Here is a 17,349-nt window from a genome sequence, read left to right as displayed (position 1 = left end):
ATTGAGGTAGTAGCACCTGAATGGACAGACATAAACCCTTACTTGATTGAGGTAGTAGCACCTGAATGGACAGACGTAAACCCTTACTTGTTGAGGTAGTAGCACCTGAATGGACAGACATAAACCCTTACTTGATTGAGGTAGTAGCACCTGAATGGACAGACATAAACCCTTACTTGATTGAGGTAGTAGCACCTGAATGGACAGACGTAAACCCTTACTTGATTGAGGTAGTAGCACCTGAATGGACAGACATAAACCCTTACTTGATTGAGGTAGTAGCACCTGAATGGACAGACATAAACCCTTACTTGATTGAGGTAGTAGCACCTGAATGGACAGACATAAACCCTTACTTGATTGAGGTAGTAGCACCTGAATGGACAGACATAAACCCTTACTTGATTGAGGTAGTAGCACCTGAATGGACAGACATAAACCCTTACTTGATTGAGGTAGTAGCACCTGAATGGACAGACATAAACCCTTACTTGATTGAGGTAGTAGCACCTGAATGGACAGACATAAACCCTTACTTGATTGAGGTAGTAGCACCTGAATGGACAGACATAAACCCTTACTTGATTGAGGTAGTAGCACCTGAATGGACAGACATAAACCCTTACTTGATTGAGGTAGTAGCACCTGAATGGACAGACGTAAACCCTTACTTGATTGAGGTAGTAGCACCTGAATGGACAGACATAAACCCTTACTTGATTGAGGTAGTAGCACCTGAATGGACAGACGTAAACCCTTACTTGATTGAGGTAGTAGCACCTGAATGGACAGACATAAACCCTTACTTGATTGAGGTAGTAGCACCTGAATGGACAGACATAAACCCTTACTTGATTGAGGTAGTAGCACCTGAATGGACAGACATAAACCCTTACTTGATTGAGGTAGTAGCACCTGAATGGACAGACATAAACCCTTACTTGATTGAGGTAGTAGCACCTGAATGGACAGACATAAACCCTTACTTGATTGAGGTAGTAGCACCTGAATGGACAGACATAAACCCTTACTTGATTGAGGTAGTAGCACCTGAATGGACAGACGTAAACCCTTACTTGATTGAGGTAGTAGCACCTGAATGGACAGACATAAACCCTTACTTGATTGAGGTAGTAGCACCTGAATGGACAGACATAAACCCTTACTTGATTGAGGTAGTAGCACCTGAATGGACAGACATAAACCCTTACTTGATTGAGGTAGTAGCACCTGAATGGACAGACGTAAACCCTTACTTGATTGAGGTAGTAGCACCTGAATGGACAGACATAAACCCTTACTTGATTGAGGTAGTAGCACCTGAATGGACAGACATAAACCCTTACTTGATTGAGGTAGTAGCACCTGAATGGACAGACATAAACCCTTACTTGATTGAGGTAGTAGCACCTGAATGGACAGACGTAAACCCTTACTTGATTGAGGTAGTAGCACCTGAATGGACAGACATAAACCCTTACTTGATTGAGGTAGTAGCACCTGAATGGACAGACGTAAACCCTTACTTGATTGAGGTAGTAGCACCTGAATGGACAGACGTAAACCCTTACTTGATGGAGGTAGTAGCACCTGAATGGACAGACATAAACCCTTACTTGATTGAGGTAGTAGCACCTGAATGGACAGACATAAACCCTTACTTGATTGAGGTAGTAGCACCTGAATGGACAGACATAAACCCTTACTTGATTGAGGTAGTAGCACCTGAATGGACAGACGTAAACCCTTACTTGATTGAGGTAGTAGCACCTGAATGGACAGACATAAACCCTTACTTGATTGAGGTAGTAGCACCTGAATGGACAGACATAAACCCTTACTTGATTGAGGTAGTAGCACCTGAATGGACAGACATAAACCCTTACTTGATTGAGGTAGTAGCACCTGAATGGACAGACATAAACCCTTACTTGATTGAGGTAGTAGCACCTGAATGGACAGACATAAACCCTTACTTGATTGAGGTAGTAGCACCTGAATGGACAGACATAAACCCTTACTTGATTGAGGTAGTAGCACCTGAATGGACAGACATAAACCCTTACTTGATTGAGGTAGTAGCACCTGAATGGACAGACATAAACCCTTACTTGATTGAGGTAGTAGCACCTGAATGGACAGACATAAACCCTTACTTGATTGAGGTAGTAGCACCTGAATGGACAGACGTAAACCCTTACTTGATTGAGGTAGTAGCACCTGAATGGACAGACACCCTTACTTGATTGAGGTAGTAGCACCTGAATGGACAGACATAAACCCTTACTTGATTGAGGTAGTAGCACCTGAATGGACAGACATAAACCCTTACTTGATTGAGGTAGTAGCACCTGAATGGACAGACATAAACCCTTACTTGATTGAGGTAGTAGCACCTGAATGGACAGACATAAACCCCTACTTGATTGAGGTAGTAGCACCTGAATGGACAGACGTAAACCCTTACTTGATTGAGGTAGTAGCACCTGAATGGACAGACGTAAACCCTTACTTGATTGAGTAGTGGACAGTAGCACCTGAATGGACAGACATAAACCCTTACTTGATTGAGGTAGTAGCACCTGAATGGACAGACGTAAACCCTTACTTGATTGAGGTAGTAGCACCTGAATGGACAGACATAAACCCTTACTTGATTGAGGTAGTAGCACCTGAATGGACAGACATAAACCCTTACTTGATTGAGGTAGTAGCACCTGAATGGACAGACGTAAACCCTTACTTGATTGAGGTAGTAGCACCTGAATGGACAGACATAAACCCTTACTTGATTGAGGTAGTAGCACCTGAATGGACAGACATAAACCCTTACTTGATTGAGGTAGTAGCACCTGAATGGACAGACATAAACCCTTACTTGATTGAGGTAGTAGCACCTGAATGGACAGACATAAACCCTTACTTGATTGAGGTAGTAGCACCTGAATGGACAGACATAAACCCTTACTTGATTGAGGTAGTAGCACCTGAATGGACAGACGTAAACCCTTACTTGATTGAGGTAGTAGCACCTGAATGGACAGACGTAAACCCCCTTGATTGAGGTAGAGGTAGTAGCACCTGAATGGACAGACATAAACCCTTACTTGATTGAGGTAGTAGCACCTGAATGGACAGACGTAAACCCTTACTTGATTGAGGTAGTAGCACCTGAATGGACAGACATAAACCCTTACTTGATTGAGGTAGTAGCACCTGAATGGACAGACATAAACCCTTACTTGATTGAGGTAGTAGCACCTGAATGGACAGACATAAACCCTTACTTGATTGAGGTAGTAGCACCTGAATGGACAGACGTAAACCCTTACTTGATTGAGGTAGTAGCACCTGAATGGACAGACATAAACCCTTACTTGATTGAGGTAGTAGCACCTGAATGGACAGACATAAACCCTTACTTGATTGAGGTAGTAGCACCTGAATGGACAGACATAAACCCTTACTTGATTGAGGTAGTAGCACCTGAATGGACAGACGTAAACCCTTACTTGATTGAGGTAGTAGCACCTGAATGGACAGACGTAAACCCTTACTTGATTGAGGTAGTAGCACCTGAATGGACAGACATAAACCCTTACTTGATTGAGGTAGTAGCACCTGAATGGACAGACATAAACCCTTACTTGATTGAGGTAGTAGCACCTGAATGGACAGACATAAACCCTTACTTGATTGAGGTAGTAGCACCTGAATGGACAGACGTAAACCCTTACTTGATTGAGGTAGTAGCACCTGAATGGACAGACATAAACCCTTACTTGATTGAGGTAGTAGCACCTGAATGGACAGACGTAAACCCTTACTTGATTGAGGTAGTAGCACCTGAATGGACAGACATAAACCCTTACTTGATTGAGGTAGTAGCACCTGAATGGACAGACGTAAACCCTTACTTGATTGAGGTAGTAGCACCTGAATGGACAGACATAAACCCTTACTTGATTGAGGTAGTAGCACCTGAATGGACAGACATAAACCCTTACTTGATTGAGGTAGTAGCACCTGAATGGACAGACATAAACCCTTACTTGATTGAGAGGTAGTAGCACCTGAATGGACAGACATAAACCCTTACTTGATTGAGGTAGTAGCACCTGAATGGACAGACATAAACCCTTACTTGATTGAGGTAGTAGCACCTGAATGGACAGACATAAACCCTTACTTGATTGAGGTAGTAGCACCTGAATGGACAGACATAGACCCTTACTTGATTGAGGTAGTAGCACCTGAATGGACAGACGTAAACCCTTACTTGATTGAGGTAGTAGCACCTGAATGGACAGACATAAACCCTTACTTGATTGAGGTAGTAGCACCTGAATGGACAGACATAAACCCTTACTTGATTGAGGTAGTAGCACCTGAATGGACAGACGTAAACCCTTACTTGATTGAGGTAGTAGCACCTGAATGGACAGACATAAACCCTTACTTGATTGAGGTAGTAGCACCTGAATGGACAGACATAAACCCTTACTTGATTGAGGTAGTAGCACCTGAATGGACAGACATAAACCCTTACTTGATTGAGGTAGTAGCACCTGAATGGACAGACGTAAACCCTTACTTGATTGAGGTAGTAGCACCTGAATGGACAGACATAAACCCTTACTTGATTGAGGTAGTAGCACCTGAATGGACAGACGTAAACCCTTACTTGATTGAGGTAGTAGCACCTGAATGGACAGACATAAACCCTTACTTGATTGAGGTAGTAGCACCTGAATGGACAGACATAAACCCTTACTTGATTGAGGTAGTAGCACCTGAATGGACAGACATAAACCCTTACTTGATTGAGGTAGTAGCACCTGAATGGACAGACATAAACCCTTACTTGATTGAGGTAGTAGCACCTGAATGGACAGACATAAACCCTTACTTGATTGAGGTAGTAGCACCTGAATGGACAGACGTAAACCCTTACTTGATTGAGGTAGTAGCACCTGAATGGACAGACATAAACCCTTACTTGATTGAGGTAGTAGCACCTGAATGGACAGACATAAACCCTTACTTGATTGAGGTAGTAGCACCTGAATGGACAGACATAAACCCTTACTTGATTGAGGTAGTAGCACCTGAATGGACAGACATAAACCCTTACTTGATTGATGTAGTAGCACCTGAATGGACAGACGTAAACCCTTACTTGATTGAGGTAGTAGCACCTGAATGGACAGACATAAACCCTTACTTGATTGAGGTAGTAGCACCTGAATGGACAGACATAAACCCTTACTTGATTGAGGTAGTAGCACCTGAATGGACAGACATAAACCCTTACTTGATTGAGGTAGTAGCACCTGAATGGACAGACATAAACCCTTACTTGATTGAGGTAGTAGCACCTGAATGGACAGACATAAACCCTTACTTGATTGAGGTAGTAGCACCTGAATGGACAGACATAAACCCTTACTTGATTGAGGTAGTAGCACCTGAATGGACAGACATAAACCCTTACTTGATTGAGGTAGTAGCACCTGAATGGACAGACATAAACCCTTACTTGATTGAGGTAGTAGCACCTGAATGGACAGACATAAACCCTTACTTGATTGAGGTAGTAGCACCTGAATGGACAGACGTAAACCCTTACTTGATTGAGGTAGTAGCACCTGAATGGACAGACATAAACCCTTACTTGATTGAGGTAGTAGCACCTGAATGGACAGACGTAAACCCTTACTTGATTGAGGTAGTAGCACCTGAATGGACAGACATAAACCCTTACTTGATTGAGGTAGTAGCACCTGAATGGACAGACATAAACCCTTACTTGATTGAGGTAGTAGCACCTGAATGGACAGACATAAACCCTTACTTGATTGAGGTAGTAGCACCTGAATGGACAGACATAAACCCTTACTTGATTGAGGTAGTAGCACCTGAATGGACAGACATAAACCCTTACTTGATTGAGGTAGTAGCACCTGAATGGACAGACATAAACCCTTACTTGATTGAGGTAGTAGCACCTGAATGGACAGACATAAACCCTTACTTGATTGAGGTAGTAGCACCTGAATGGACAGACATAAACCCTTACTTGATTGAGGTAGTAGCACCTGAATGGACAGACATAAACCCTTACTTGATTGAGGTAGTAGCACCTGAATGGACAGACGTAAACCCTTACTTGATTGAGGTAGTAGCACCTGAATGGACAGACATAAACCCTTACTTGATTGAGGTAGTAGCACCTGAATGGACAGACGTAAACCCTTACTTGATTGAGGTAGTAGCACCTGAATGGACAGACATAAACCCTTACTTGATTGAGGTAGTAGCACCTGAATGGACAGACGTAAACCCTTACTTGATTGAGGTAGTAGCACCTGAATGGACAGACATAAACCCTTACTTGATTGAGGTAGTAGCACCTGAATGGACAGACGTAAACCCTTACTTGATTGAGGTAGTAGCACCTGAATGGACAGACATAAACCCTTACTTGATTGAGGTAGTAGCACCTGAATGGACAGACATAAACCCTTACTTGATTGAGGTAGTAGCACCTGAATGGACAGACATAAACCCTTACTTGATTGAGGTAGTAGCACCTGAATGGACAGACATAAACCCTTACTTGATTGAGGTAGTAGCACCTGAATGGACAGACGTAAACCCTTACTTGATTGAGGTAGTAGCACCTGAATGGACAGACATGACCCTTACTTGATTGAGGTAGTAGCACCTGAATGGACAGACATAAACCCTTACTTGATTGAGGTAGTAGCACCTGAATGGACAGACATAAACCCTTACTTGATTGAGGTAGTAGCACCTGAATGGACAGACGTAAACCCTTACTTGATTGAGGTAGTAGCACCTGAATGGACAGACGTAAACCCTTACTTGATTGAGGTAGTAGCACCTGAATGGATGGACAGATTGAGGTAAGTAGCACCTGAATGGACAGACGTAAACCCTTACTTGATTGAGGTAGTAGCACCTGAATGGACAGACGTAAACCCTTACTTGATTGAGGTAGTAGCACCTGAATGGACAGACATAAACCCTTACTTTGATTGAGGTAGTAGCACCTGAATGGACAGACGTAAACCCTTACTTGATTGAGGTAGTAAACATGGGCCTTTACTTGATTGAGGTAGTAGCACCTGATTGGACATAATCACACCATCAGTGGTGACTGCATAAGGTCAAGGACAACGCCTGTGTTTGTGGAAATCACTGTTTTATCCGGGTGAAGTATTTACACATTTCCTCATTCTGTTGAACGTTATTGATGAGTGTCCGAGGTAACTTACACGCGATCCTGGACAAGGAAGCGCTGCTTCTGTTACCTTAACATACCTGTCTGAGCAACGTCACAATCTAGGTTTACTAATCGATCGTGATTTCATCACTGTATCCGTTACACTGCCATTCTAATTCCTCGAAAGCTCGACCGTGCCGATTCATCGGCATCAAGTACAGTAGGAAATCAGCCGGATAGGATAGCTGTGAGATAGGGACTAAACTTTGTTTCCAGATTCGGGTCATAGGTCATAATCATTATGATCAGACGATGACGTCACTAGTTTTGAGTGAGTGAGTGAGTGGGTGAGTGAGTGAGTGAGTTGTGTTTTACGCCACTTTTATCAATATTCAAGCAATATCACGGCGGGAGACACTAGAAATGGATTTCACACAGTGCACCCATGTCGGGCAATCGAACCCCGGGTATTCGGCGTGGCGAGCGAACGCTTTAACCACTAGCCTACCCCACCCACAGGCCCTCGTGTCTTTGCAAAGACACGATTGCCTGTGACCCCACCGCCCCCTCAGGGTTTTGAAGCGAAGAGTGTTGTACAAACCTGCTTCCTACACAAAACATCATCTTTAGCACTGAGTAGGACCATTCATCACTCGTGTTTGAACAAGGAAGCCGTAAATAATTAACCGTATAGTGTGTCGCTAAATGTTGTACATATACCTATCATCGGAGGCAGATACTCCCAGACAAAGGTGATGAATCCCAGTATTTAACTTGTAACAGGGAGTCTATGAGAAATCTAATTAGTGTTTCTTATCACGTAGAGACGTCTTGGGTGTCACGTGCAATTACTGAACACGAGAATATGTGATGCCCTGCCACTGTTATTTAGAAATCACACCAGCGTGCCAGGAAATCACATATTATCATAGATCTCACATGTTCTCACATATCCGCAGATGTAATGACGTCATGGATGAGTCCAGGGCCGGCTTCAGCTGGTGTACTGGAGGTAAGAGTCGCCTGGCCGACCAGTCATTTGACGACCACATCCAAGGGAGTCTTCAGGGCAACCTGCCAGGGAGCTACGACAAACTGAGGCCCAGAACAACTCTTCCTGACATTACATTACGGAACTCGTACCACGATAGGGCCAAGGATGGATTCAGGTACTGGCTGGTGGAGAAGCCCAAGCCTACTTCATGTAAGTATAGAGTTAGTGAGTCAGTTGAGTTTAACACTGTTTAGCTCAACATGGGAGGAAAGCTCCAAGGGCAAATTAGATGGTTAGTGCTGTGGTAAAACCCGCGAACATGGTTTAGTAGTGGCCACAGACACCGGTGAACATCCGGGTTAGGCTCCAGCAGCCCGTGCGTACTTGATGCGACTCGGTGGTCAAGCTCGCAGACTTGGTGCATGCGTTTCGTCTGATCGCCGGTCATGCCTTTGATCACCGGATTGTCTGATTCAGACTCGATTATTTTCAGACCGCCGCCATTTTACTTCAATATTGCTGTGGCGTCAAACAAACAAAAACATTAGACAACAGAAACCTAGAAGCATAATTCTTTTGAATCTGGGAATCTAATCCACGATATGTTCCTGGCACATGTAAGGGAGGCAACTTTACTCAGCGGTGTTTTTCGGTACAGTTGACTATATTAGTGTCAGTTTCCAGTGTGTAAGGTTTGCAAATGCTGATGTCTCAGTGTACCCTTATCTAATGCAATCATTCATAGACATGTTCAATATTTTAAACATCTGTCAGTTTGCCTGTTCCAAAATACAGCCAACTACGGTTATGACGAACTCCAAGGGACCATTAATTTTAGTTCGTTATAACCCTAGTTCGATATACACTGTTCGGCTAAAATATACAAAAAGTGGTCAGTAAAAAATAACACCCAGTTCGTTATATCCGTCAGTTCGTTATAAGGGTGTTCATTACAAACGTAGTGCACTGTACCATGTATTCGATGGTTCGAGACTGAGTGTCCATGCAGCAAGAGGGACCGAGTCTGTTTTCCTTCCCGCCATTGTCCGCAGTCGGATTTCCTTGTCACAGCTGCTTACCAGTAATCGAACAGGAAACTAGGGGTTGAGTCCTGGTAAACAACCAGCTAGCGCGGACATTGTAACCATACAATCCTCAATTTCGCCAAGCAGTACGACAATGATATGTGGGAGTCGATATCTCGTTATGTAAGTGATCAACAACTGCAATTATAACGTCAGAAATATACTATTTCATCAACCATACCCTTGCACTGATATTTGTCTATTGCAGATGGCAGGTATGGAATTGGATCCTTCAAGACGGTGCTAGGCGTCGGCAACGCCCCAAGAACATAGGAAACTACACCATGAAGCTGAATACATGATTTTACTGGCGCTTCAACAATCATCACGATAAACCGCATAAATTAGAAGCTGAAATTATGGGATGTCCTTTTTACACAAATCATGTTATTATAAAAGAAAAATATCCAGTCTTTACATTTACAACCTCATGACAACATCTGTCGAGGATTTGTGCTGGAATCACGTGGTTCATGAGCAGCTCACGTGAAGCTACGTGCGTGTTATGCAGCTGAGCGTGTGTATGTATGTGAATGTGTTTGTACCTACCACCAAGTCATATATTCCGTCCTGATGTCACAGATAACTGCCAAAATAGTGTTACCACTTGTTATTTCCGTGTCCGTCCATTGCGTACTCAACTGCTGACTCCATGCTGTTCAACATACACATGGAGCCATGTTCAGCACCATATCTTCTATATTTCCATATATTGTTTATTTCCGTGTGAATTCCGAATCGATATAATTGGCATTAATCTTATGTTTTATAATTATCTAAGATGCCACTGAGATCCAGTCAGAATAATAAAAAACCCACTGTGGATGGCCACAAAGACCTAATCAAATATAATCATATAACTGTTGCCACAGAATGGTTGGGTAACAAGCAGATCCATTACAGAGGTGATTTGTTTCCCAATTTTAATAAGTATGTCACCTTTTTCTTTCCTTTATGTCTCGCCGTAATCAAATAAGATTTCATTCGTTTGTGTATAAATGCAGGGTAAGATATTCTTTTTAAAAAGAATCTTGGATATATATGGAAATATATAGTCTGGCGGTGCTTGTTTCAAGTTGTTTGTTTTCCAGTAGTGTATATATGTGTTGTATAGTATGAAATAGGTGTACATAGATGCAGGGTTCTTGACTTCGAGGGACATTGCTAGATGCTGCTTCTTCCTATTTTGCAAAGAAAAGAACTTTTCAAGACTTGCAGATATATCTTTAACATCATGGAACACTGTCGTCTCAGTGTACCGGTAGTTGTGCATGTGGACTTTTCGTCATTTCGAAACCAGTTCGAGGTTCTTTCTTTGCGTCCACACTTTGGGTGCCAACTCGGAGCAGAGGTCAACCGGTCGGCGAAGACTCGAGGTTCCCCCTGTGTTGTAGTTTGTGTTGTAGTAACCCGCGTTAAGTAGGGGTCGGGCACAGTCCCTCTTTTTACAGAGCCGAAGGGGACCCCATGCCGAATCAGTATTACAGAATGTATATAGAAGTTTGTGTGTGATTAGGTGGTGTTTTCAAAGTGCACTATATACAATGCAACTGATATATTAAGATGCATTTGTGAATAACTGATGTTGAAAAATATTTTTGCGACTTTTGGTGAATAAAAGTCGTGGATTGTATAGTTACAAATTGATTTTCATGTATGTGTGATTATTTTTACGCTATGGAACTCTATACGAGGTTCATAAACGTTTGGCATATCAACAGGTTTCATATACACTGACGTTGGGTCGTCAGGAAGTTTCTATAACAGTAGAAAACAGAATTTTGAATATAGATCACTTGATATGTCCCTCAAGTCAGTAGCTGTCTTTAACACACGAGTCGTATAGTACAATGGTAGTGACATTCACTGAAGCCACGGGCTCAGTCCTTGCTGTAAATCTGTAGTATATTTATTAATGAATATAGTATTTATATCATTTATACAGAATAAACTTGCTTTATAAAGTGCTATTGTCATCCTTTTACAATGTCACAATTATATCTGATCCGCATAGATCAGGGGTAGATTCGGTCTTCAGCAATTGTCTTAGCGGCGACTAACGGGATTTGGTAGTCAGGCTTGTTGACTCACTTCATGCTTTTCATCTTATACGAATAGATCGATGTTCATGATATTAATTACTGGAATTGCTGGGCCTGACCTGATTCATTACAGACCGCGTTCATAATGCTGAATATTCCTAGGTGCGGCGTAAACAACGGACACAATAATATAGGACGTCACGAATCAAGTGTATGGTACTGCGACTGTAAACAGCAGTATTTGCGGTCGAATTTAATTGAACATTAAATATTTGGAATAACTGAATGTTGAAAAGAAACGTGGCCTGACTTTTCCATCTTTTGCCGAATTCGATTGAGAATTTTCTCTTGCTATTTAATATGGTTCCAATGCAAAGTCCAGCTATAGGAAGGCGGATTGCAAATATTGGTAATCCGCGTGAATCAGACAATCTGGTGATAGGTATAATATACATCTATCCACACCGTAGGGGTACGATGACGAGCAAGCATTCAATTCACCGAGCCTGGCCACCCAATCCACTTACTCACCTCCTACGACCTGCAGAGGCTGCTATGGGCCCTGTCTAACCCGGAAGTCTCGCTGTGATCAGATATGTCTTCAATCACGCGAAGTCTGTACAACTCTCAGAAGTCACATGTGCACCTGTATCATTTCACTGTTTATATCCTTTCCAAAATCCATTTTAGAAAGTAATCATGTGTCCGACCTCCAAACAAAGACACCACAATGAAGTCAATAAACAGTTTATTCCTTTCATCAGAAATCAGTGGAGCCGTGACCTGATTGAAATATACAAACGTTCCTGAATACAGACATATGAGGAGCACTAGGTAGTATGATGATGATGATGATGATGATGATGATGATGATGATGACCTGACATGACAATGAGGACCTCCAACAATACCCCCATAATTCTAGAATGCGATGTAACCAAGGTGACCAACTTAGGATAGGTGGGGTTAATGATAAGGCGCAGAGTTTGTCATCTGAAAAAACGTTGCGCTCTACATTATTGTAACTATATCCCGTCAAACCAGTGGTTGATATGACGAGCACCGACCTATGTCATGGGGCATATAGAAACACAATCATCCAGGTGTCACTGACTATAGCCTGACCTCACTAGAATCATGCATTACAAGTTGCTCTGGAAAGGAATACATTGAGTTCCACATTCTCCTTTCTGGCTGGACGAGTGACATTCTATATTACTGATCACTAGTAAGTTTGAGTTCACAAAGCTTGTACCTATCAAAAGTTCCAAATGTTCCCTACACCAAGCAATAGACGTAAACATGACTCTACAATCACGATTTGAACACTAATTCTCAGACCCAAGCTTATCCTCTCTGGAAGAACTTTAGGTCCGACTTGTGGCGGGACATATTAGTACATCGTGAATGTACATTTGTCTAGAATTGCAACAAGTTGGACATACGCCCCACTCCTCGGACAAGGCTTTGATTTATAATATAAAACATAAGATCAAAAGAATACCCAGTTTTGACTATCCTCAGAAACAGATTCCATTGATACGGCAAAGCTGTGAAAAGCATATGAATGGACCACTAATAACAATAAATAAACCAGCTGCAGGGTTCCTGTCATCTCAAAGTAAAACTGTCAGAGTTACTACCAAGTTGAGTATTTTTCAATTCAAATGGTAAGACCTGCTTGGATTGTATAAACAACATTTTAATATGCATCTCATGTTGAGTTATGCCTGGTTAGAAGTGGCTGAATTCAACCTGCAACCTCATAGATCATGTTTAGCACTGTTTCCCATTTCCCATAGGGCAGCAAGTACAAGGTCCAGGTTGCACTATATGCTTCACAGACGCGGCAGCAGCAACTTCAAGGGAAGTAAAACGACGACTTCTTGGTTCCAGTTTGTCACTGAACAAAACAAATGTACTTTCTCACAAACTCAGGCACATTTCATATTTTTTCCTAACTGGCTACCTTGTACCGAATACAAGGTATATGGCAATTAAATTTTAGAAAGATATAAGTACTGAAAGTAAATTTGTTTCTTTGTTGATAAAATAGTCCCTAGGCAGAAACTACACATCACTCATCAGATTGCATAAACTTCACTCAGGTCTTTGAACACATAATAGTTTTGTATAACACTCTCCATGTTAACATGAATACATATCAGTACACACATTCAGTTTTTAAATTACATTTAGCGGTCTTAAATCAACCATAAATGACCGCAAAATTGAAACCAGTAGCTTTATCTTCTAATTTAATCCTGGCAAACTATACCGAAATACATCCACAAAGTATGATATGAGCATAGGAGATGAAACCAAACCACTGAAGTATCTGGTAAAACCACACAGGATATCATTACACAATTTTCAGTGGAAATACTTTCTGACCAGACTGACCATAGCATATTGTTAAGGAGATTTAAGCATATTATTATTACTATGTACATTCTTTCAATATTCAAATTACATAATACAAATGTGAGTAAAATCACCAAGATTGCATGGAACTGCAAGAGTTGATTTCATGTACGAAACAGTTCCAATTAACTTCCTATGGAAATACAAGAGAACAATGCTCAATATATCTTTCTTCAAACAGTATGAATTTCCCATAAAAACACTAAATAAGGTACACATTTCTAAAAGAATATTAAGGAATAAACTACAAGAAAAAGATTTCCAAGAACTGGTACTGGGTAGCATTTGACAAGAATCCAGCATTCTTCACTCCGGATGCTGTTCTTGAAAACATCCAGTGTAAACCTTCCACTTGAACAATTGTTATTGCAAACCTCTCCCATCACCCCTTCCAAAGGAGTACTTGCTATTGTTAAAAGCGATTGCTATGGTTTGTTAGCTACTGAGATAATTAATGTTTGTTAGGAATTGATATTAATTTCTGTTAGCTAGTGAAATTGTTAATGTTTGTTTGATACTGATATTGCTCATGTTTGTTAGATATTGGTAATGTTAATGTTTGTTAGGTTTTGATATTGCGAATGTTTGTAAGCTATTACAACTGTGAATATTTATTTGCTGCAGCTATTGTTGCTTAGCTGTTGCTTCTTTTAAAGGCACAATATCACACCACACTTCTTTTGAAAACAAATAATGCATTCTCTCAATAATACTATCAGCCCTCAGGAAAGCTACCATATAATTTATTCCAGATACAATTACATATTAAATTACAATATCAAATTAAAATGTTCGAATGAATTAATGCAACGCTGCATTACAATGACTCTTGCGGCCTTTACTGGCCAATTATTATTTCAAGCAAACCCCATAGAGTTATGTTAGTCCCTTGGAACCCTCTTTACGAATATCCTACACACAACTTGTGATTGAAACCAGTTTGACAAACACCGACAACACCGCGTGCGGCAGTTTTCTATGTACGGAACAATTGTTTACATTCCATATATGGCAGGTGTTTTCTTTTGGAAGCTGTTTGCCTCGAAGTTTTAATTATCAATTTCAGGCAAGTCATAAGGGTTAATAAGTCTTTTATTGCATCGATAGGAAGCTAAAGTGAGTGCATATGCCCCAATATATATAATATAGGCCAAAATTTTGTCCAAAATGTTTGACAATGGGCCTTTAAGGCTGTTTAGCTATTGATAATGTTTAGCTATTGATAATGTTAATGTTTGTTAGGTTTTGATATTGCAAAAGTTTGTAATCTATTTGCTGTTGCTATTGTTGTTTAGGTCTTGCTTCTATTGAGGATTGTTAGCAATTGCTATTGTCAGTGTTTGCTAACTGTTCCTGTTCCCATTAAGTGGTGTCACAAACTGGTCTACAACTCCTACACATAGACGACCACACCTAGTGTTATACATCAGTGACTGGTCTACAACTCCTACACATAGACTACCACACCTAGTGTTATACATCAGTGACTGGTCTACAACTCCTACACCTAGATCTACCACACCTAGTGTTATACATCAGTGACTGGTCTACAACTCCTACACATAGACGACCACACCTAGTGTTATACATCAGTGACTGGTCTACAACTCCTACACATAGACGACCACACCTAGTGTTATACATCAGTGACTGGTCTACAACTCCTACACATAGACGACCACACCTAGTGTTATACATCAGTGACTGGTCTACAACTCCTACACATAGACGGTCTACACACACCTAGTGTTATACATCAGTGACTGGTCTACAACTCCTACACATAGATCACCACACCTAGTGTTATACATCAGTGACTGGTCTACAACTCCTACACATAGATCTAATTACACCTAGTGTTATACATCAGTGACTGGTCTACAACTCCTACACATAGACGACCACACCTAGTGTTATACATCAGTGACTGGTCTACAACTCCTACACATAGACGACCACACCTAGTGTTATACATCAGTGACTGGTCTACAACTCCTACACATAGACTACCACACCTAGTGTTATACATCAGTGACAATGACACTTTGAGCAAGTAAACATTTCAAGATGACTTCAATGAAGCCATTTGTATCCTCATCCTCATCTTCAGAAGAATCCTGAGCCTTATATTGTCACCTGAAACCTATATTTGATAAACTGCAACAATCATGTCACTCCTCTCTACCCCCCCCCCCAAAAATATATAAAAAAATAAATAAATAAAAATAAAATAAAATAAAATTAAAAAAGAAAATATCTATATATTTTTTAACTTGTCAAGAGGCTGACATACAGCCAGCATTTCTGACTTGTAACAATATGCTTTGCTGTACTGAAAACATAAATAATGTGCATGCATGTTGCCATTATTGTAATGTACAAGGCCTAATAGAATCCTGATATTACGTGGGGAACTTCTGTCAGACATGGAATGTGGGCTATGTACAGGTAGTTATATCACAGTAAAGGGGAAAATAATTACAAGTTATGAATGTACAGATATATCTGATTACAAATTTATGCACATAACAATTTCTGATTCCACTTTTGTCAACAAAATAAAACAATGCTAACAGAAGAAGAAAGTGCATCCAATATGTAAGAAATTTTATGATTAGAAACTGAATATATTTTGATTCAATAAGAATTTTGACGCATTTTATAGTTGAATGGATCATGATTCTATGCGTGCAATGTTGTCAGATGATCGCCTGAGGCACCTATTCGACAGAGACTCGGAAGGAGAAAATCCTGTGTGTACAAAGTGAGTGAGTGAATATGGTTTTATGCCGCTTTTAGCAATATTCCAGCAATATCACGGTGGGAAACACCAGAAATGGGCTTCACATATTGTACCTATGTGGGGAATCGAACCCGAGTCTTTGGCGTGATGAGTGAACGCTTTAACCAATAGGCTATCCCACTGCCCCTGTGTGTACAAGAAGAATGAGCCGAAACGTAACCCTATTGTACTCATAAATGTGCCTTTTGATCTCAGTAAAGTAGTCACACCTGTCTATGATCAGACTCAATACTTGAGTAATACAGAAAGCTTGTCAATGCCATTGTGAACAGTCTGCATTTAGAAACCTTTCACTGAAACCCAAGTGTTGAGGGACTAGCAGCTCCAGTACAACTGTGGTATCAGGCTTATTGGTCGGAGTAGAAATGTTGGGGCAGGAACAGTTATGTGCCACAGATGATGAACAACCATTGGATGAGCTTTGTACCCACAGAAACACCAGCATCTGTAACCTGTTAGCATCTTCTGGTTTGCTTATATACTGAGAGAAACAAATAGAGGAACACAGGAAAATTCAAGTGTTCCTTTAATATTTTCCAGTTTTCATCACCAGCTTTGAATAGCGCTGTGGGGGGAAGTCTGAGAATAAATAAAGGAACACTGCCGGGAAGTGGTCTTCCCTTATTGGTTTCCCTCAGTATATATAGCAGCATAGTAAACAGCATCATCATCCTTACATCAAGTGAAACTATTTAAGGACAATGTTAACAAAACAATCTGTGTATTGGGTGGTTACAAGATGTCAGTGTAAC

At 41.0% G+C, this 17,349-nt stretch overlaps 1 protein-coding gene across 1 annotated transcript in view; it reads left to right on the top strand.

Annotated features, from left to right (window-relative positions):
* Window positions 1-11,293, top strand: part of LOC124281966 — a 52,866-nt gene extending 41,573 nt beyond the window's left edge. The window contains 3 exon segments of the mRNA XM_046717970.1: window positions 8,209-8,231; window positions 8,234-8,453; window positions 9,537-11,293. Coding sequence (XP_046573926.1) covers window positions 8,209-8,231; window positions 8,234-8,453; window positions 9,537-9,601 — 308 coding nt within the window. The 3' untranslated portion in view covers window positions 9,602-11,293.
* The last annotated feature ends 6,056 nt before the right edge of the window (window positions 11,294-17,349 follow it).

This window comes from Haliotis rubra, unplaced genomic scaffold (assembly GCF_003918875.1).
Source record: "Haliotis rubra isolate DU_JTF1 unplaced genomic scaffold, ASM391887v1 Scf291, whole genome shotgun sequence".
In the NCBI taxonomy this organism is placed as follows: domain Eukaryota; kingdom Metazoa; phylum Mollusca; class Gastropoda; order Lepetellida; family Haliotidae; genus Haliotis; species Haliotis rubra.
This window is presented reverse-complemented; position numbering and strand designations above follow the sequence as displayed.